This window comes from Rhinopithecus roxellana, chromosome 13 (assembly GCF_007565055.1).
Source record: "Rhinopithecus roxellana isolate Shanxi Qingling chromosome 13, ASM756505v1, whole genome shotgun sequence".
Lineage (NCBI taxonomy): Eukaryota > Metazoa > Chordata > Mammalia > Primates > Cercopithecidae > Rhinopithecus > Rhinopithecus roxellana.
The window spans coordinates 130122260-130144676 of record NC_044561.1 but is presented as its reverse complement, the minus strand read 5'-3'; the positions used below and the strand labels follow the sequence as shown (position 1 = coordinate 130144676).

General features: G+C 48.0%; 1 protein-coding gene across 9 annotated transcripts in view; it reads left to right on the top strand.

The window, feature by feature from the left end:
- The window catches only part of NFATC2 (nuclear factor of activated T cells 2), a 179991-nt gene that overhangs the window by 9099 nt on the left and 148475 nt on the right, over positions 1–22417 (top strand). For 4 of the 9 annotated variants that reach the window (XM_030914626.1, XM_010363370.2, XM_030914625.1 and 1 more), the window contains exon 1: positions 11530–11872. The exons of 2 other annotated variants lie outside the window; for them this stretch is intronic. In XM_030914626.1, the coding sequence (XP_030770486.1) occupies positions 11743–11872 (130 nt within the window). In that variant the 5' untranslated portion in view covers positions 11530–11742. Of the gene's footprint in view, positions 1–11523; positions 11873–14733; positions 14756–22417 lie in introns of those variants that run through there. 3 more of the 9 variants (XM_010363375.2, XM_010363377.2, XM_030914627.1) reach the window with 2 other exon arrangements.

Below are 22417 nucleotides of genomic sequence, written 5' to 3'. Positions count from 1 at the left end.
CCTCATCACTCCCTGACTTCAAAGATTAGGAAATCGGCACAGATGTTTGAGTCTGCAAAGAATATGGCAGGAAAGAGAATGGAGAGAGAAACGATCTTGAGGCATACAGGGGAAGACAGCCTGGGTGACTGAGGAGGGGAGAGTGGGCCAAGGGTGACAGGTACATTGAGTGAGAAATGATTGTGGGGATGGGCAGATATTAACCAACACTCTATCCCCTAACGTTATAACCAGCCCTACCCGTCCTGCCCCTTGAGGCTCTGCTTTAGTAGAAGATGGAGCCTCCCTAGCAGAGGGAGGGTGGCATCTCCTGTTCAGTTAAGAGCAAGGACCATCCCTTAAGGGGAAGGTAGGTTTACTGAGCCTACCCTCCTTCTAAACATTGTTACCCAAGACAGAGGGGAATGTACTAGAAAGCAAGGAACAAAGAGGAGAAACAAAACCAGGGCAAAGTAGTTGTACAGGGACCAGTTGTACAGTTGTACAGGGTGGAAGGAATTAAGAACCTGCAGCCCAGGCGCTCAAGCTCACAGGCTCCCGGCAGGTGGCACAGATGAATGAGGCAGCCAGGTGGGGGCTGGGGTGAACGGGCGGGGGGTGCGGGAGGGCTGGGGAGTCCCCAGGGAACAGCCTCCACTCACCTCCAACTGATTGGTCCATACGGGAATGCGGGCCTAGAGTAGGATGGATCTGCCTGCCTTTTTTTTTTTTTTTTTTTTTTAGAAGTTGGAAATTTGGATTTTTATGTGAAATCTCCCAATTTAAAAATGTTAGTTCCACATGGACACAGGGAGGGGAACAACACGCACTGGGGCCTTGCTGGGAAGGTCGGGGAGGGAGAGCACCAGGATAAATAGCTAATGCATGTGGGGCTTAGTACCTAGGTGATGGGTTGATGGGTGCAGCACACCACCAAGACACATGTTTACCTATGTAACAAACCTGCACCTCCTGCACATGTATCCCAGAACTTAAAATAATATAAAATTAAAAAAAAATAAAAATGTTAGTTCAGATTAAAAAGAAATTACTGAGCAGGCCAAACATAATATGCTTGCAGGATGGACTTGGCGGAGCTCCTGCAGACCTGTAACTTCTGCTGCTGTCATATGGGGCATCTTCCTACAGTCCAGGTTGATTTTAGGTGCTGGCTTTTAGTAGAACCCTGCTGTCTTACGAGGTACGCATGGCCATCAGTGCCTGCCCAGGGGGAGGGTGGTGTGTTCAGCTAACGGCATTTTGCTGCAATCCCCTCTTGGAAAATAGTTTTCTCACAACAGAGAAGTCCTCTTTGGGCTTTAAAAGACTCTGTAGGAGACGATAGATTGAAGTACAAGTCAGGTTTGAAACTGTCTTGTTTTCTCAATCTATAAGGAGCTCATCCCTAAAAATGGCTTTGCAAGAGCATGAGGAAGCCAGTGAGGCATTTAGGGGAGCAAAATGCAAGAAATTCAGTAATCAGGATCAACTATACACACACACACACACACACGTATATGAAATGTATACATATGTGAGACAGGTACTTGCTCTGTCACCTGAGCTGGAGTGCAGTGGCACGAACACGGCTCACTGCAGCCTCGGCCTCCTGGGCTCAAGCCATCCTCCTGTTTCAGCTTCATAAAGATGGGGTGTCATTATGTTGCCCCGGCTGGTCTTGAACTCCTGGGCTCAAGCGATCCTCCCACCTTGGCCTCCCAAATTGTTGGGATTACAGGTGTGAGCCCAGGATGAACCATAGTTTAATATAATTTTTTTTTTTTTTTTTTTGAGTTGGAGACTCGCTCTGTCACCCAGGCTGGAGTGCAGTGGCGCGATCTTGGCTCACTGCAAGCTCCGCCTCCCAGGTTCATGCCATTGTTTTGTATTTTTAGTAGAGATGGGGTTTCACCGTGTTAGCCAGGATGATCTTGATCTCCTGACCTCATGATCCACCCACCTTGGCCTCCCAAAGTGCTGGAATTACAGGCGTGAGCCACCGCACCTGACCTAATATAATATTTTAAAAACAAAATTAATGCCAAAACTCCATGATAGACTTTTTTTAAAAAGGCCAGATGTGGTAGCTTGAGCCCAGGAGTACGAGACCAACCTAGGCAACATAGTGAGACCTTGTCTCTACTAAAATAAATAAATAAATAAATAAATAAATAAATAAATAAATAAAGCAGGGCGTAGTGGCAGGAGCCTGTAGTCCCAGCTAGTAGGAGGCTGAGGTGAGCGGATCATCTGAGCCCGGGAGGTTGAAGCTGCAGTAAGCCACGCTCTCGCCACTGCACTCCATCCTGGGTGACAGAGTGGGACCCTGTCTCAAAAAAAAAATAAAAAATGTTAAATAAAGACGAGATCAACATTACTCATTTTCCCTTTGGCCTTAGGGTGCAATATGGCTCACATGGACTGTTAACCTGTCTTTATTAAAATTCTAATAGCTTGTTCAGCAAGGTTTTGTTTTTTGTTTTTTGTTTTTGCATGCATTTTGATGTTTTAAAACATGGCGTGAAGATATAAGTTATCTAATTACTGAGTTTTTGGTGCCCTCTCTCATTTTACCTCTCCTGCCTCACCCTAGTACCAGCCTTGCTGGAGTCAAATGCATCTGTCTGTAAGTTATATATTAACACCTAGAGTGATCATGAGTCCCAGGGAATGCTTCCGTTGAAGGGAGATTGTTTCTGGAGTCTGGTAAAGAATGTTCCCACTTTTCGAATCCGACTTAAAACGTTTCAGTGCCTGCCTTTTATAAGCAGTGTTTTATTATAATGGGAGGTTATTAGGACATGGAGTTCATGATGAAAATTTGTGACTTGTGTGTTATACAGATGGTCCCTGACTTACGATGTTTGATTTAGGATTTCTTTACGATGGTGTGAAAGCGATATGAGTTCAGTAGAAACTGTACTTTGGGTACCCATAAACCATTCTGTTTTTCTCTTTCAGTATAGTATTCAATAAATTACAGAAGATATTCAACACCTCATTATAAAGTAGTCTCTGTGTTGGGTGATTTTGTCCAAAATCAATTGTGTAGGTGACTGTAAATGTTCTGAGCATGTTTAACGTAGGCTAGTAAGCTATGGTGTTCAGCAGGTTAAGCATATTAAATGCATTTTCTTTGTATATATTATTATTATTATTATTTTTGAGATGGAGTTTCACTCTTGTCACCCAGGCTGGAGCACAATGGCACGATCTCGGCTCACTACAACCTCCGCCTCCCAGGTTCAAGTGATTCTCCTGCCTCAGCCTCCCGAGTAGCTGGAATTACAGGCACCTGCCACCGTGCCTGGCTAATTTTCATATTTTTAGTAGAGACGGGGTTTCACTACATTGGCCAGGCTGGTCTTGAACTCCTGACTTTAGGTGATCCACCCTCCTCGGCTTCCCAAAGTGCTGGGATTACAGGTATGAGCCACTGTGCTTGGCCTATTATTATTATTTTTTAGACATGGGTCTTACTCTGTTGGAATGCAGTGGTGCAATCATGGCTTACTGCAGCCTGAAGCTCCTGGGGTTCAAATGGGAGCCCGGCTAATTTCTTTTTCTTTTTTTTTTTTTTTTTTTTTTGAGACGGAGTCTCTCTCTGTCTCCCAGGCTGGAGTGCAGTGGCCGGATCTCAGCTCACTGCAAGCTCCGCCTCCCGGGTTCACACCATTCTCCTGCCTCAGCCTCCCGAGTAGCTGGGACTACAGGTGCCCGCCACCTCGCCCGGCTCATTTTTTGTATTTTTAGTAGAGATGGGGTTTCACTGTGTTAGCCAGGATGGTCTCGATCTCCTGACCTCGTGATCCGCCCATCTCGGCCTCCCAAAATGCTGGGATTACAGGCTTGCGCCACCGCGCCTGGCCTATTTTTATTTTTCAGAGATGGGGTCTTGCTCTGTTGCCTAGACTGGTCTCAAACTCCTGGCCTCAGGCCATCCTCCTGCCTTAGCCTCCCAAAGTGCTGGGATTATAGGCATGAACCACCATGCCCTGCCTAAATGCATTTTCAACCCAACAATATTTTCAGTGTATCGTGGGTATATCGGGATGTCACTCACCATAAGTTGAGGAGCATCTGTACACTATCAGAGCCGGCTGCATAATTTTCAGGGCATTGTGCAAAATGAAAATGCATCGCCTCTTGTTCAAAAAGTATTCAGGATTTAAAAAATGTCAACAGCAGAGCACTCAACCAAGTGCAGGCTCCTTCTAAGCACAGGCTGTTCCAGGTGCGGGGTGCTGTGTGACTCTGCATGTCACATCCCATGAAGCGAGCCCCGGCTGCTACTCAGATTAGCTTGGTTTTCCTTGTTAAACAATCCTTGAATTTTAGAGCTGAAATGGTAACTCAGGTATTATCTAATTCACCTCCTCCCATTTGACAGATGGAGAAACTGAGGCACAGAAGGTGTCTTGCTTAAAGGTCACAGAATGAGTTAGAGAAAGAACTCAGTTTGGATCCTGGGCATCCCAGCTGTGGGTTGTTCTTTAATGTACCACAAGATCACTCCAGGCTTGGTCAAACATTTATGTCTTCATGCCGTTGACCTACAGCAGGAAGGTCAGCCTGGAAGGGGTGGAAGGGATTCAAATGTACTAGTCTTGTTATAAATAACTCAGATTAGCTGGGTGTGGTGGCACATGCCTGTAATCCCAGCTATTATAGGCTGAGGCAGGAGAATCACTTGAACCTGGGAGGCAGAAGTTGCAGTGAGCTGAGATTGCACTGTTGCACTCCAGCCTGGGCAACAAGAGCGAAACTCCATCTCAAAAAACAAACAAACAAACAAAAAACCCAAAAAAACTCAAGACCTTTATGTATTTTCTGTAACAGAACATTGTCTTTTATAAATAGTCTTTTTCTTTCTGTGCCTCACTCCTTGTTTTGGAGACGGGGTCTTGCTATGTTGCCCAGGCTGAAGGGCTGTGGTTATTCACAGGTGCAATTGTCATGCGTTGCAGCCTCAAACTCATGGGCTTGAGCGATCCTTCCATCTCAGTCTCCAAGTAGCTGGAACTACAGGTGTGCACAACCATACCAGGCTCTTTTTCTTTTTAAGGAACATGTGCAGGTAGAATTTCCCTGAAGCCATTGAGTCAGATGAAATGTTATTTCTCTACAAATAATTACAGGTATTGGAACCAGGCTAGAGGCTGGGCTGCCAAGGCTATAAAACACTGCTAAATTTCAGGACATCCCTGTTGAGTCCCATTAAGCTGAGCAAAGAAGGAACTTGAATTCTCCTAATGGTGCAGTTTTTTTTTTTTTTTTTTTTTTTGAGACGGAGTCTCGCTCTTTCACCCAGGCTGGAGTGCTGTGGCCGGATCTCAGCTCACTGCAAGCTCCGCCTCCCGGGTTCACGCCATTCTCCTGTCTCAGCCTCCCCGGTAGCTAGGACTACAGGCGCCGCCACGTCGCCCGGCTAGTTTTTTTGTAGTTTTTAGTAGAGACGGGGTTTCACCGTGTTAGCCAGGATGGTCTCGATCTCCTGACCTCGTGATCCGCCCGTCTCGGCCTCCCAAAGTTCTGGGATTACAGGCTTGAGCCACCGCGCCCGGCCATGGTGCAGTTTTATTCACTGATTGATCTCTCAGGTAGAAGCTCTGTTGGGCGCCATTCTTCCATTCACTCCTTCAGCTGCTTTTTAGTGAGAACCTACCATGTACTGGCTACCAGTCTAGAATCTGGGGATACAGCTGGGGTTGCCAGATAAAAATACAGGATGTCCACTTAAATTTGAATTTCAGGTAAACAATGAATAACTTCTTAGTTTATGTCTGTCCCACATACTATTTGGGACATAGTTCTACTAAGAAAAGCGTTCATTGTCTAAAATTCAAATTTAACTGGGTGTCCTGTATTTGTATTTGCTAAACTTGGCAACTCTAGATACCCCAGGGAAGAAAACAGACAAATATCCCTGCCCTTGTGGGGACTGCACTCAAGTGAAAGGAACAGGCAACAAACTGACGAAGAAATATACATATGAATAAAATATACCATGTGGAAAGGGCAACGAGGAACATGAAGCAGGGTGAGGAGACAGAGAATGCCGGGGGATGTGATTTTTATTAGGACAGGCAAGGAAGGTCTCTCAGAGGTGACTTTTGAGCTGTGAAATGAACAAAGAGAGGTAGCGGCCAGGAAATATCTGAGGGAATGGTGGGTGCAAAGGCCCTGGAGTGGGGTCATGTGGGCGTTTTCAAGGAATAGGTGGACGATCAGGGTGGCAGAGGGAGTAAGAGAAGGGGAGAATGGCAGGAGATGATACCCAAGGAGAGCCAGGTGGGATGTAGCTTACGTAGGGCCTTGCAGACCAAGGGCTTTCTATTTAATTTTAATTTAATGGGAAGCCACTGGAGGGTTTATCAGATGTGTATTTTTTAAAGGCTCCCTCTGGTTGCTCCACACAGGGGCAAACGTGGAAGTGGCAAGTCCAGGGAGGAGGCTTCTGCAGTTGTCCAAGTAAGAAATAATGAAGGCCTGGATTCTTGGGAGGTGGGAGGAAGAATAGTGAAGTTAGTGAGAAATGGGTGGCTTTGGGTTACATTTGGTGCAACTGCCTGCATTTGCTGAGGGTTTGCATGTGGGCATGAGAAGAGACAAGGACTCAAGAACCACTCTTCGGTGTTTGATTGGAGAACTGGATTACAGGCAGAGCAATACTTGAGTTGAGGCATAATGAGGCAGGAACAGCTGGAGACGTAGGCTTTGGTTTCCGACACATTCACACTGAGGTGCCTGTTAGACGCCCCAGTGGAGATGTTGGATTGGCATTGGATATACAAGCCTGGATTTCTGCGGAGAGGCTCAGGTTGTAGATTAAAATGAGCTTTCTACCAGAAGGTGGAAAGGAAGGCAGAGCTGTAGGTGGTGGGTAACTCCAGGGCAATCTTGAAGCAGCCTGGGGATGCAGAGCCAGGAGGAGCTTCTTGAAGGTGCTTCAGGAGTCAGTGCTTCTTGACTATTTCTATCCAGGTGGACCCAAATTATGCTCCATTTTAAGGAAGCCTAGAAGAGGAAGAGAGGTAACTCACAGATGGACCAAAGGATGAGAGTCTATGAGTCTCGTGAATCCGTCCACGTTTTCTTATTTCTATGGCTACCACTTATCTCTGTAGTTCACGCCCCCATTATCTCTTGCCTGGATGACTATAAAAACTGCCTAGTTGGTCCTCCTGCTTCAACCCTTGCCCCCTGCAATTCTGCGTCCTCAGAGAACCCAGAGCCATCCTCTAAAAACTCACCTATGATTCTGTCATGTGCTGCCTAACACTCTCCAATTGTTTCCAATTGCTTTCGGGTCCCAAACTCTCAACATGGTCTCCTGGGCCCCACTTACCTCCTAGCCTGATCTTGCACCATCTTCTCATCCTTCCCTGAGCGCCTGCCACTCGTGTCTTCTTTGGAGTCCTCTATTGTTTCATATTTCCTCCTGCCTCAGAGCCTTTACACATACTCCCTCATTGCTCTGTTAGTACCTCCCCTTGTCATTCCCCAACTAACTTCTACCAGCCTTCCAGTCCCAGCTTAAACATCGCCTCCCTAGGGCAGCCTTGCCTGAATTCCCTGTCTACATTAGGTTTCCTTGACATAAGCTCCAGAACACATTCTCCTTGCCTTTCATGGCACCTATCTCAGGCTGTAATTAGACTCTGGGATTAAGTGCATGTTGAAGAGAGCTGAGTTCCTGGGCCAAATAGTTCCAGGGTCAAATAGTACCAATGTATGCTGGAAGTTTCAAAGTCTCACTAGCTTCACTAGCTTTCTGTTGCACTTCGGTTGGAGAGGCTGGGGAAAAACTCAAAGGCCAGGGTGTCCAAAGGAGGCCGGACACGGGATAGAGAGAAAGTTGACAGAGCTGCCCTGTGAAGGCCGCCATCCCACCCCCATCCCTCCACCTCCCAGAGTTGCTCTCAGTGCATAAAAGTCATGCATTCTTCTCCTGGACCTTGTTCCTAAGAGCACAGATTATTTATTTTTGAATTGAAAATATGCCTTTCCCACAGCCCGAACTACCACCCTTCAAGGTAACCTTTAGGGAAGAAGACCCTTTTACTCCCCACTGTCCAGCAGAAACTCTTTTATGGGTTGGCACCTAGTCTGAACCACTTCCTTTTAAACAACTCTGATTACAATAGTCCAGACTCCAAATCCCAGAAGCTTTGAAAATATATCCACTGTTCAGAGGGACAATGAAGGCAGTTAGACTGTCCTGAACTGTCCTGCCTCAGGCTGAAATTCCTGTAGCACTTGATCAGCTGCAAAGTGATCCTCCCTTTAATATCTCATTTTATCGTTGGGTAGCTGAAGAGGAAGTGGAGTTGGGGTAAGAATTTAGGTTCTTGCCCTAGCAGTTGGGTGGCCAGGGTAAGCCTCAGGGTGGAGGACCCTTAAAGAAAACTCTAAGGATTTTAACGAGAGTCAGACTCTGCATCCATCCAGGCAAACATCTACTCTTCCATTGATTAATGGATCCATTCATCCATGCAACACATTCACTCTTTCATCCATCTGTTCATCCATCTATCCTCCATCAATCCATCCATGTATCCTTCATTCAACCATTTATCCTCCATCCATCCATCCTTCCATCCATCCACCCTCCATGCACTCCTCCATCCATTATCCATCCATTCATCCAACCATCCCCTATCCATCCATCCATCTTCCAGCCATCCATCCTCCATTCACCCAGCCATCCATCCATCTACTTATCCATCCTCCTTTTATCCACACATCCATTGTACGTAAAGCTGCGAATGAGGTGGTCATAGCCCCTGCCTTAGTGGATCTTAGGCTAGTGGAGATAAAATTCTCTGACTGGCCCAGTCTGGGTCATTCATCCACTTCTTTGCTTGGGGAAGGTGGAGCAGCTAGGTTGAAAGCTCTAACAAGATTATGTTTAGAGTAGTTTCCCCAAGGAACACACTGGGGTGCTGTTATGAGAAGAAGAGAGGAATTATTCTGGGTAGGCACAATCAACAAGTGTCCACTAGATTTAGTGGCACCTAATAATTATGGGATGGAGGGATGAGAAAGGATGTGGGGAGGCATTCCCAGCTTTTCTCCTTTTCTAAAGCACAGGGGAAGCCTGGTTTTCTTGTTTATTGGCCAGAATTTCATCATCTGGACCTTGGGTCCCTGTCATAAGGACCCAGAAGAATCCATCTCTTTCTAGATACTTGTCTATAAGTATCCTAGCTGGGGTCATCACTCTTCCCTCCTCCACCTAAATGCATCAGCCACCTGCAAGATGCTTGTTGGATACACATGGCATAGAAGTGCTTATCCTTAGGAAACAAAGGCTGGAATTTCTTTATGCTCTGACAACCAGGAGGTGCTGCCCAAGACTCTGAAATGAGTCCTGAGCCAGCCCCAGGCCCCTGCAATAGAGTTTGAGTCTAAACTAAAGTGGTTCTCATCTCTGGCCACACATTGGAAGCATCTGGTGAGTTTTTACAAAATACTGATGCCTGAGTCCCAACCCCAGACATTCTGATCAAATCGACGTCTGGTGGTGCTCAGGTATTTGAATACAAATTTTAACAGTTCTCCAGGTGATTCTAATGTGTAGTCTGGGTTAAGAACCACTGGTCTGAGTGCAATTTGGAAAACCCCGTTCATAACTGTGCTTCTTTGCTTTTAGGGCATACACATGATGAAGGGAGAGGCTGTGGCTTGTTTATGGTTGCATCCCTAACATCTTGTGGCAGTGCCAGGCAGGTGCTCAATAAATATTTGTGGAATGATGGATGGCTTGGCACAAATCCCCTTAATGGAGCTGAGATGGCTCCCCCTGAAGAGTGTGTGTCCTCAATTCCTCCTGGCACATGGGGAAGGACTCGAATCACTTGAGGTCAAGCTGGGTTCTCACGAGGATCTTAAGGCCTCTCCCATCTAATCTTCTCATTCTCAACACTGGCTGCACCTTAGATTCATCTGAAACTTAAAAAAAAAAAAAAAAAAAAAAAAAAAAAAAAATCAGGCCGGGTGCGGTAGCTCACGCCTGTAATTCCAGCACTTTGGGAGGCCAGGGTGGGCAGATCACGAGGTCAGGAGATCGAGACCTTCCTGGCTAACACGGTGAAACCCCATTGCTACTAAAAATACAAAAAATTAGCCGAGCGTGGTGGCGGGTGCCTGTAGTCCCAGCTACTCAGGAGGCTGAGGCAGGAGAATGGTGTGAACCCAGAAGGTGGAGCTTGCAGTGAGCCGAGATGGCACCACTGCACTCCAGCCTGGGCGACAGAGCGAGACTCCACCTCAAAAACAAAACCAACCAACCAAACAAACAAAATTCAGACATTCTGCTTCAGTGGGTTTGGATTGCAGCCTGGCACGGGTGTGTGAAAAGGTGTCCCAGGTGATTGTAATGTGTGGGAAGGGTTGAAGAACACTGTTTTGATCTTTTCGACCTCTGTGAGTCTGATTCCAACTTCAGTTAAGTTGGCAGAGCCCCTGCAGAGTTTTATTGGAGGGTGTTCCTTAGTTACTGGGTCCTTATGCAGCATTTGCCAAATGTACCTGTTCATTAATGCTCACGTTGGGTGCTTAATTAAAAATACATATCCACGAGTCTGTATTCAGACTTATGGAATCAGAAGCTCCAGGGAGGGGCCTGGGAATCATGCTTTAAACAAGCAGCCAGGCGTGTTTGTCACTTGCCAACCGCCCCATCAGAACTGTACTCCTCGTTCTCCCTCCAGCACACCCAGCCCCCTCGAGCTCTGGCTCTGTGTTTTGGTTCTCATAGCCAGAACACGCTTCCCCAAGATCGCCTCATCAATCAGGATTCTTCAAATGTCACCTCCCCAGAGAGGTCCTCCTTGACCACCCAAGGGACTAAACCCTCCCCAACCTTTACCCTGGTGAGTTCTCTCCTGGCCCCATAAGGAGATACTTTTTGTCCCGTTTCTCTCCTTCAGGTCTCTCCCACTACCAGAGCCTGAGCTTCTGAGGGCAACAGTGTCTGGCTCCTGCTGGATGCCCAGCACCTGGCACGTGGTAGGTGGCCAGGAGGCATAGCTGTAACGAGGGGACTAGGGCTGTCAGTCTGATTCCTTCCCAGGCGCTGGGGACTTAAGTTCAGGGCCATGCAGGTGTCTGAAGTACTGTGAAAATCATGCCGCCTCCATGGGCACACGGAGATGCCTGGAGACACGGGTCTGCAATAGAAGTGGGTGGAAACCCCCTTCCAGCCCATGGAGAAGAAAAGCAGGAAAGTGTGGGGCCAGTGGGTCCCTTAGGGCAAAAGTCCTAGTGGCGGCAGCTTTCTTGTCTAGACCCTGGTTCGCGCACGGCGTGTCGCGCTCACCCGTGGAGGGTGGGAGACAGCGGCCGCCCCAGCGCCCAGCGGTGGCCCAGGACGGTGCGGTCAGGTCCGCGGGCAACCTTCCTCCCGGCACCGGCCAACCCAGGCCGCGCGCCCCTCCCCTCCGGTCCCCGGGTGGCGGCCCCGCCCCCGCCGGCCTGGCCGCCCTGTCCCCGCCTCCACGCGCCCCCCCGCCCTCCCCGGGCTGCAACAGGTGCCTCCGGAGCAGGAAGCTCGCGCCGCAGTCGCCGCCGCCGCTCAGCTTCCCCGGGCGCGTCCAGGACCCGCTGCTCCAGGCGCGCAGACCCCGGACCCGGCGTGCGTCCCCACGAGGAAAGGGACCCTGCCGCTCAAGCCGCCTCCGCCAGCCCCCCGCGAGGGGTCCCAGAGCTAGCCGCGCCCGCCCTCGCCCCCAGCCCCGCAGCCCTCCCGCCCTGCGCACCATGAACGCCCCCGAGCAGCAGCCCCAACCTGACGGCGGGGACGCCCCAGGCCACGAGCCCGGGGGCAGCCCCCAAGACGAGCTTGACTTCTCCATCCTCTTCGACTATGAGTATTTGAATCCGAACGAAGGTCGGTGGAGGCTCCCCCTGGCCTGGCCCCTGAGCCCGCCAGGCGCTCAGGCCTGGGGACTGGGCACAGGAGTCCTCTTGGCTCCAGCTGCCCCTCTTCCTAAGGGGCCTGGAGGGAGGGTACCCCTACCCAGGTGCCAGGAAGGGGAGGCGTCCGTGGCCACTGCCACCCTTAGGGGGTGGTTGGCTCCCTCTTGCCCTATAGGGGCACCGGTTTCTGGTTGCTTGTGAGTGCTCCCTGAGGGTCACTCTCAGCAAAACAAAAGGTGGCAGGCAGGTCCCAAGGCTGGGGAGCGGGTGCCGTCTGCTGGCCTCTTGCTTGGGACTGGGTTGTCAAAGGGCAAGGGACATGATTTCTGTGCCTTTGGAGGGAGGAGGTGAGGAAGCAAAGAATGGAGTTAGCAGGGAGGGGTTGCAAAAAAAAAAAGGGGGGGCTTGCAGCTGAACCCAGTTATCAAGGCTAGGAGGCTTCTCCTTCCCTCCAGGCACTGAAGTGAGGCCATGCAGTTCCCATCACCTCCTGTGAGCAGTGGTTGATGGGGACTTTGTGTTGAAACTGAGGAAGAGGTTGTCTGTCTGATGCTGGAGAGGGTTAAAAACTTTGGTATTATAAGGCCGGCCCATTTCCTCCCTGGGTTCTGCTGCTGCTGCTGAACCCATTACTTATCACCCACGAGAGGACTGGTCTGAGCTATATTAAGTGAACTTCTACTATGGGGTGGGGTGGGGGGCAGCTGCGGCGTGGATTCAGAAGGACACAGGCTCTTTCTGCCTGAACTTTGTCACTCTGTGCCTCCAAGTGCCCTCAGTCGCTGGGGGCTGGGGACTTCCCTAGGCTGGGCCCAATGCTCATCTGTCACTTCACGTGTTTAACAGGAGCATTCGTTGGGGGGGGGGGGGGCGGGAAGAGGCCACACACCCAACCTCACTGTGTATTTCTGGTTAGCAGGTTGTCTTGGAAAAAAACAAAAAACCCAACCAGGCTTCCTGATTTTGACAGCCCAGCCCAGCCAATGCTTGTTGAAGGCTCAGGGGCAGGCCTGTTGGTAGCTTCCAGACGCACTCTGGGCTTGCCTACATCTGGTGCGTAGGAAGGGCTTGTGCTCACTGGCTCGTGTGGGAAGCCTATCGAGGAGGCTTGGTGGCCTGATGTTTCCCACAGGCACTGTGTTAGACAGATAATAAAGTTTTAACTTCCCTCGGTGTCCTCTCTGGCCACCTTAGGTGAGGGATTTGCTTTAGCTTTGGGTATCCTGTCTTCACTTGGATACCGAGAGATGGTCATTAGCAATAATTTTGTGTTTTGGCTGGAGATGGAAATAATTAGCAGAAGAGAGCAGTCTTCTAGAGCTGCAATCTGGAGGACATCTTTTGCTTTGAAAAGATACAATTAAGAATCTGCAAATGATCCGCACTAACATCCGTGGTCTTTCTGTTCATTAAGATTAAAGTCATGTTTTTCAGGGAACAAATACTCACACCCCTCCCAGATTCGTAATCAGCTTTTATTTTTCTTGTCGGGTGGGGTGGGGGGATTTCCGGGGAAATAGTTTCCAAGCCAAATCTGAAGGGAGGTACTTTTTATAGTTTTTCTTGGCAAGTGGTGCTTGGTGGCCACCAGATGGGTATCTAAATGACCACAATGAAAGCCCTGGAATCTGTTTTTTTTTTTTTTTTTAAAAAAAAACTTTATTTTTTGGAACAGTTTCAGATTTACAGAAAAGTTGCAAAGATAGCACAGAGAGTTCCCATATACCCCCTACCCTGTTTCCCCATGTTATTAATGTTTTACATTAGTATGGTGCATTTATTGTAATCAACGAACCAATATTGACACATTATTGAGTTTTATGCCTCATTCAGATTGGGAATGTTTTTTGTGACCTTCACTGTTTTTGAGGATTGTTGGTTGTATTGTAGACTGTCCCTTCGTTAGACTAGGGCTCTAGGGTTTCAGGAGGAAGCCCACAAAGATAAAGGCCCCTTCTCATCACATCATATCAAGAGTATGTACTATCCAGCCAGACGTGGTGGCTCAAGCCTGTAATCCCAACACTTTGGGAGGCTGAGATGGGCGGATCACCTGAGGTCATGAGTTCAAGACCAGCCTGGCCAACATGGTGAAACCCCAACTCTACTAAAAATACACAAATTAGCCAGGCATGGTGGAAGGCACCTGTAATTCCAGCTACTCAGGAGGCTGACGCAGGAGAATTGCTTGAACCCGGGAGGCGGAGGTTGCAGTGAGGTGGGTGGCACCACTGCACTCCAGCCTGGGCTACCTGGATTACAAGAGTGAGACTCTGTCTCAAAAAAACAAAAAACAAAAAACAAAAAAATGTGTACTATCCATATCATTTATCATTGATGTTAACCTTGATTACCCGGCAGAGGTAGCTTTTGTCAGTTTCTTCAAACTCTTTGGAAGACTTTACTACATGAAGCCCACACTTAAGGAGTACAGAGTAATACTCTGGAATCCGGGAAGCACTTACTCTTTGCTGAGAAGTAGGCAGCACAGAAGAGTTAGCACCCAGGAAGAGAAGGGATGTCGTGGCCGGGAGCAGCGGCTCATGCCTGCAATCCCAACACTTTGGGAGGTCAAGGTGGGAAGATCGCTTGAGTCCAGGACTTTAAGACCAGCCTGGGCAACAGAGCAAGACCTCATCTCTAATAAAAATAAAAACTAAAACAATTTAGCCTAGTTGCGCATGCCTGTAGACCCAGCTTCCCAGCTACTCAGGAGGCTTAGGTGGGAGAATCTCTTAAACAGGAGTTCGAGGCTGCCCTGAGCCATGATCGTGCCACTACACTCCAGCCCATGGATCAGAGGGAAACCCTGTCTCAAACCAACAAACCAGACAAAAAAAAGAGAAGGGACATGGTGAGTTTTGAGAGGCTACTGTGAACTCCCAGATGTGTCTCTGGCTCTGGGTCACCCAGATGTTAATAGCAGTCACCTCTCTTTGCTTCTGTATGAGAACTCCTCAGGGGTGAACGCTAGCCTTTATCCTGTTATTAGGTTTTGTCCCAGATGGCAACATATTGGTGATGCATGTAAAGTTCTACCCTTAACTCTGGGCATGAGCTTGGCAAAAACCAAGGAGGGAAAGGTACTGCTAATGGGACAGACATTGTTGTTAGAATTGGTGAAGGTATATTAGGGAATTTTGGGGAACTCGGATGCTCGTTTTATGGAGTTTAGCGTGTAGCAGACATTCATTAGCCCATGTGATTCCTCTCCAACCCTAGCAGGCAGGCACTATTATCACCCGTGTTTTACGGAGGAGGATGCTAAGGCACAGAGAGGTAAAGTAATTTTCCCAAAATGGGCAGCCTTGCTCCATATCATGTGTTCTGAACTGTGTGAGGTTCCTCATTCTCTCATTTGGTGAGAGACACATACAAACCAGTTCGCAAGGCGTCTGGGACCATGGCAGGGCTGGAATTGAAAACCTTGTTTACTACAAGGTGATCTTGAGCAAGTCATCTAGCTTCTCTGGACCTCTGTCAGCTTATCTGTGAAATGGCTGAAATAATACCACTTGCCTCACAGGGTTGTTGTCTGCCTTGCATAGGTTAATCCATTTAAATCAACACAGCATGTGATCTGTTACTAGTGTTGCAGTAAACCTTTGCTTTTGTTAATGGAGGCGTTCAATTAATATGAACCATTGTTTATTTACTCATTCAGCTACTGAGCACCCACTGTGTTAGATCCTAGGGTCACAATGAGGAATGAGACCCAGATCTTGCCCTCTCTGAGCTAGCGCCTCTGATTGTGCCTCTGTTGTTTTCTCTTGTCTAATCGTATTAACTAATACCTCCAGTAGAGTGTTACATGATAGTGAAGCCAGTGGGCATCCTTGCCTTGGAGGAGGACCTCCAGTGTTGGCTTTAGAATTGAGGTGTATGAATTATGTAAAGGAAGTATTAGTTATTTCTTTTCTCCCTCAGAGTTTTTATTACAAATGCGAGTTGAATTATATCAAAGGCTTTTTTAAGAATCTATGGAAAAATATTTTATTCTTCTTAGACCTATTAATATGTTGGCATACATTATTAGATTTCTTTATGTGAAAACATCCCTGGTATAGACTCCACTTGTATTATTTTCTTAAGGTGGTGGTGGCATCAGATAATATTTAAGAATTTTTCAGTATTCATGAGTGATACTCATATTGTCCTATTTTGTGTGCTATCAGGTTCAGATTTCTTTCCTTGTCTATGCTCAGGAACAATTTCTGTCTCCCTGGGACTCCCTGGTCTCTAAAGCTGTGGTCGAATTCCTCTGTGAAGCCGCCTGGACCTGGCACTTCTTTGTGGAGTTGTTTCTTGATGGCTTTCTCTATACTGTGGGAATTGGTCTCTTTACACTTTCTATTTCTACTGGAGTCAATTTTTGTAAACTATCTTTCTGGGAAATTATCCATTTTATCTGTCTAGGTTTCAAATTTATTCACTAGAGATGTGCAAAGAAGACTCTTGATTTTCTTTCAAGTGGAGGAGACAACCAAGTACACAGTGACAGAAAGACCTGGGGGCAGGGATGTGGGAGTCCTGATGGGGCCACTGATCCCACCCTGGAGGGGGAAGATGTGCTGGCTGTCAGCAGACAGTTCAGAAGCTGAATTCCCTTATGCATGCTTGTGAATGCAATGGATTCTTACTTCCCCCAACTTGTAATATGCTGAGAGAGACAGGTGGGTACTGGGGATTCCTAGTCACCTCCAGAGATGCCAGATCTCCAGTTACTGTGGGGACAGATATGTGGGGAATGCTCACATCTGCTTTGCCTCAACAGTCTGGTGCAGCCCTCCTTCAATCCCTGGTAAGCTAAAGCATTTAATGCCAACCTTGGCCTTTCAGAAAGGAAAACAGGTTCCTTCTGATCACTGCTTGTTGTTTTATAGAGTCTATTCCTGTGATCCTTAAACTTTTAAGGTCACAGCCCTTTAAAAAGCTGATGAAATCCGCAGATTCTGTATACACACCCACCATGCATGTGCATGCTACACATGGGCAGCCCTTTCCCCTGGGCACTGCCCCCTCATCACATACCCCCTGCACCCCCCACCCACACCTTGCCACCTCCCCTCTCCACTTCATATCCCCCACGTGCTTTTGATGTCATTTCTCAGCACTCACAGACTCTTCTGTGTCCCATTCCCTAATTTCACTGGCACTGCAGTGTAGGAACAGCTGCTCTCGATCCATTCACAGGGCACAATTAAAACCCCATTCTTTCAGCAAACACACTGAAAGCTGGTTTTGTGCCAGACCCTGTAGGGGCATACACACAAATTAGATATGGTTCCTGGCCCCCAGGCCAATATGGGTCATAGTCTGGTAAACAAATAGGGACATACGAGGTGCTGTGATACAGTATCTGTGTGTGTGTGTGTGTGTGTGTGTGTATATGTGTATGTGTTTGGTGCTTGCTAAAAATAGTGTTCTACACTAAGCAAGCAGGTTCACTAAACACATGTGACATTCAGAGACATTGCCTTCTCTGTTGAGTTAAGGACAGACCTTAATAAGCCTGCTTTGGACAAATAACGTCTCCAGGTGCAGCTGGAAAGGTGAAATGAGGGCTAGAATTGAGCATCGGCCTTGCAGGGAGGCAGAGGAAATGAGGTTGAAGTTGCCTCACTCATTCTTCCCTGTGAAACACATGGTATCTTGGCTTCTAAATTCAAGCCCCTGCGTTCTTTTGGTGGCATAGATTTTGATCAGGAGTGGAGGCTCTTGAAACTTTAAAGCAGTGTTATTTAGGTTGGTTCTCATGGCTCTCCAGCCATATCAGGTGGCAGGTTAAATACTTTTGAAAAATGTAGAATGGGTGGCAAGGGGCTCTCAGTTCTGGCTACATTAGAAATTCTCAGACTGCATCCCAGACCAGTGAGATCAGGCTCTTGGGGGTAAAGTAACTTTGCTGAGAGTCTGCATTGGTAAATGGCAGGACAGGCCTTGAACTTGGGCACTTAGAGTCCTAGGTGCCTGCCATCAGCACTGTATCTCATAGCCAGAATGTGGCCCTGGAGGGCAGCAGGACGCCGTATGTAGCTGCTGTCTCTAACTTTGTCTGATGTGTCTCATGTACGGTGGGATGTGTGCACGTTCACCTCTTATAGCTGATATTTATAGAATTATAAATTGTGTCTTGCTACTGTCCTAATGGGATTATACTCACTGGAAAACTCCTGGCTAAGGTAGAAATGAGAACTGATGGGGAGCTCTGCTATTTTTCTGTTTCTTTCTCCATCTTGGTGGATGGTCCTGCCTGCCTCTTGGGCATTTGGATCTAAAGCCCTGCACTGGAATCTTTAATGCTTTTCCCTCTGTGGAAGAAATATACCAAAGGCAGACTGTAAGCCACATGCAGAGTGGGGAGATTGCTTTTCCTGAGTTGGTATTTGGGACCCTCTTGACCTTGTAATCTGAGGTTTTGGAAAAAGAGCGTTTCTTCAGCTGGGCCTGAAGGGAAGAAAGTGGCCTGCAAAGCTCAGGATTTATGAAGGTCCTTATCAAAACAGACCTGCGTGGGCGTGCCTGCAAAAGTGAGAGTGTTAAATGAGAGAGAAAAACAAATCCAAGTCTAAAATGCCTGCTAAAGTTATTTTAAAGGCTATGGAAAGGAGCTGTTTACCTGTAGAATCCTAAGAAGGTGGGCTGCAGCTCTGAAATCCGCAAAGGGTGACATCACCTCTGTTGCCATGGAGTAGGGAGGAATGTCTTAATAACCAGGGGGTTGGCAGGGGCCACTGATGAAGTGTGCCCACCCCCGGGAACATGGCACTGAAATGAAAGCTCCTGGGGAAAAGTATAAATAAAGAAGCTGTCAGTCAAGAAGGCATTAATTTTAAATCTCTGCCCCCGGCCAAGGGTTACACAGGCCCCACTGTCTTCAAAGGGAAGTTTCCACTTGGATTTTAAGTTGCCTGAAGGAAAAATGGAAATCAGCCTTTCAGGCTGTGCGAGGGGATGTGAGGATCAATATGAGACCAAACTCTCAGAGGTGGCTGGTTGGAGAGGGGGACTCTTTGCTAAGTTGGGCAGAGGATGGAAAGAAGAGATGTTCCCTTGCTCATGTCGTCTTCTGCAGGCCTTTGACAGAGTGGGTGGGTTTAGCCGTGGCGAGTCCTATTGCAGGAGGATTATCTAAAGTCTATTTCTGGGGAACTCTTCTGACCAGATCTTTCCTTCTCCTTTTGGTGAGGAAGCCACTCTGAGGTCTGTTCTCTGTCATGCACTGTACTCTCTTCTGTTAGACACAGACCTTGCTAAATCACGAGTTTAATCTCAAATGTTTTAAAAACGGAGGGAGTTCAGCAAGGTGATTGGATAAATTGTGGTTGATTTGTATAACGAAATAGTACACAGCAATGAAAAAGAAAGGACTACTGCACACAATATGGGTGAAGCTCAGACATTCTGTTGAGCAAAATAAGTGAGACACATACATCCAGATTTTATTTAAAGGACGTTCGAGAACAGTCAAACCCAGCATATGGTGAGAAAAGTCAGGGAGTGGTTCTTCCTGGGTGAGGGTGTCTGGCTTCAGAGGGGCCACAGAGAACCCTCTGGGGTACTTGAAATGTTCTGTGTCTTGTGCATATATATATATATGCAAATATATCTGCAAAGGCACAAGATGTATGTGAAATATTTGTGCATTTTACTGCATATAAGTGATGCATATTTTTAAAACTGATGAAGGCTGGGCATGGTGTCTCACACCTCTAATCCCACCACTGGGAGGCTGAGGTGGGTGAATCACCTAAGGTCAGGAGTTCGAGACCAGTCTGGCCAACATGGTGAAATCCTGTCTCTACTGAAAATACAAAAATTAGCTGGGTGTGGTGGCAGGTACCTGTAATTCCAGCTACTAAGGAGGCTGAGGCAGGAGAATCGCTTGAACCCAGGAGGTGGAGGTTGCAGTGAGCCGAGATTGCGCCACTGCACTCTAGACTGTGCAACAAGAGTGAGACTCCATCTCAAAAACAAACAACAAAACTGATGAAATCTGCAGATCTGATACACATCATGCTACACACATATCATGCTGCACACATATCATGCTACACATGTACAGCCCTTCCCCCAATGCACTGCCCCTCACCACATACCCCCGTACACCCCCAGCCCTGAAATTTAATCCAAGCTTTGCCCTGACTCTTCTTGTGGTCTTGGGAATTTCCCTGCACCCCAAGCCTCAGTTTCCCCATCTGTAACACAGAGGTATTCAGAGTAGCTATCTCCAGCAGTTGATGTAAACTGCAGAGAGAACAGGGGAGCGTACACGTGAAAGCTTGCGGCACAGTGGACATAAGCTATTCGAATGACTAAAAATAGGAATATCTCTGGAATTCTCCAAGGCAGGAGGGCCCCAGGAAATGGCTTGAAACCAGCAAGAGACAGTTCTTCGCATCCAGATTTGACGATGGAGATGAGTTTTTGTGTGTGCCACATGCCTGGGCCCTGCTGCCCCCATCTAAAAGGTGACCTTGCGGCCTGTGGGTTGCAGATTCCATACATTTCTCCACCCCTCTCCAAAAGCAATACGTGTCAGCATGTGGGTGCGCGTGTTTTTGCAAGCAGTCATGCCAGCAGCCAGTCTGCAAGCCTCATTGCTTGTGGATCACCCCGGTCCTGTGTCCCAGGCGCCTGGCCTTGCAGCAGCCTGCCTGGGAAGCACCACGGAGCTTGTCTTTCGGCCCCGTCTGGGGAAGGCAGACAGCTGTCTTAGCTGGGGCAAGGTCAGCAAAGACATCGCATTCAGGATGACTTTTTCCAGTGGTTCCATGGACGAGACAGGATGGCAAATGTCCTCCCTTTCCTTTTTGGCATTTCTGGACCTGATTTATCCAGATGGAATTTCTTGACTTTCAGGCCCTGTGTCTGTATGTGTCACCTCTGAATGAAGGGTGTGACAACCTGACTCTCATCATTAATACACATGATTCATTCATTGAGAATCCACTTACTGTTAGGTGGTGTGTGTGTGTGACTGGGTGGGGCGTGGGCAGCAGTGGTCTAGGGGGGCTTGTCTGAAAGTCTGCTGAGTGTCAGATTTGTTATTTGGAGGCAATCCATTACTTTTCAAAGGGGTTCTTTCTATAGGTTGTGCACACCCGCCAGATGAAAAATCCATCCACCTTCCTACTCTGTTTTGGGATTCCTTGCAGCCCTGATGGGCAGGAAGTTATGCGAGTTATCGGGGTGAGTGGCAGGAGGCGAGGTTTGTCTCTCTGTCTGCCCCTTTCCTCTGGCTACAGGTCTGCGGTGCCAGCTGTGGCATCCTAAGTGCTGCCTTGGCAACAGACTGTGATGTCCCAAACCCAGGCCCTGGGACTCACACCACCTTGGCATCGGGGTGAGCTCATCAAGCCGTGGGTCGGATCAGCTTGGCCAGGGATCAGTGGAGCCCTGTTGCCCTGCTGCCCATCGAGGGGGCATCCAGCTCCCAGGCCAGGCCCTGCTCCTCTCTTCCCAGCCACTCAAGCCTGAAAGCTCCATTGGTCTCTGCCCCTCCCCGTGCCCCCCCAAGGACGGCTGCCTCTCAGAGGTTCCCTAGCTGGGTTTCTATTTTGGTCATACTATTCTGCTTCCCGAAAATTCCACCGCCTGCAGTTCTAGGCAGAGAAGATGTTCTCTTGCTGTTCCTTTTTTCAAAAGTGATCTGTTGGCTGGCGGGTTGGCGCTGAGCGAGTGGCCACCTCAGACTTGGCTGTGTGTCCGTCTGTGAGGGTGAGCAACAGGCCTCCAGAGCTTCCAGGGGGAGAGGCGCTGGCGGGGACCACTATGTGGCCTGAGTGTGATTTTTAAAATAATCTTTGACTTAATTCTGGGGCAAAAGGAGAGACTGTGAACATTCCCAAAGAAAGGAATCTGTATCTTCAGTTGTCAGGGGCAGCCTACCTCCCGAGTGAAATGATGAGGCCCCCAGAATAATTTCTTTTCCAGGGGGATCCTTGCTTCCCTGTGTCAGGGTCAGGGTGTCGCCATCCAGGAAATCACCTCTTTCCTGAGATGCAGGATAAAGTAGTGGTTAAGGGGGTGGAGGAGCCAGGTTGCCTGAGAATGAATCTTGGCTCTGATACTTAGAAGCTGTGTGACTTTGGGCAAATTACTCACCCTGTTTGAGCCTCATTTTCCCCCTATATAAAATGGGGAGACAATATCACCTGCTTTATAGGGTTCTTGTGAGACAAATATGAGCATATACTAGATGCATACAGTGGTTCTCGATATAAAGTAAGTGGTATAGATGTGTTAGCTATTAGTATTTTGGTTATGACAAGCAGCTCACTGACTCACTAGCACTTTAGTAAGATTTAGTTGATCCACTCCCAGGTAGCCTGGGAGGAAAAGTACAAAGTGCGGAATGGAGAGGGTGTTGGAAGCACATTTTACCTCCTCCACACATTTTCTGAAGATCAGCAGAATCTGAGGTGAAAAGAGAATTCCTAAAGTGCTGACCAACCCATTTTATTTTTATAAAAATGTCTTCCTTTTTTTCATAATGCTTTTGAAGGGGTTGGGG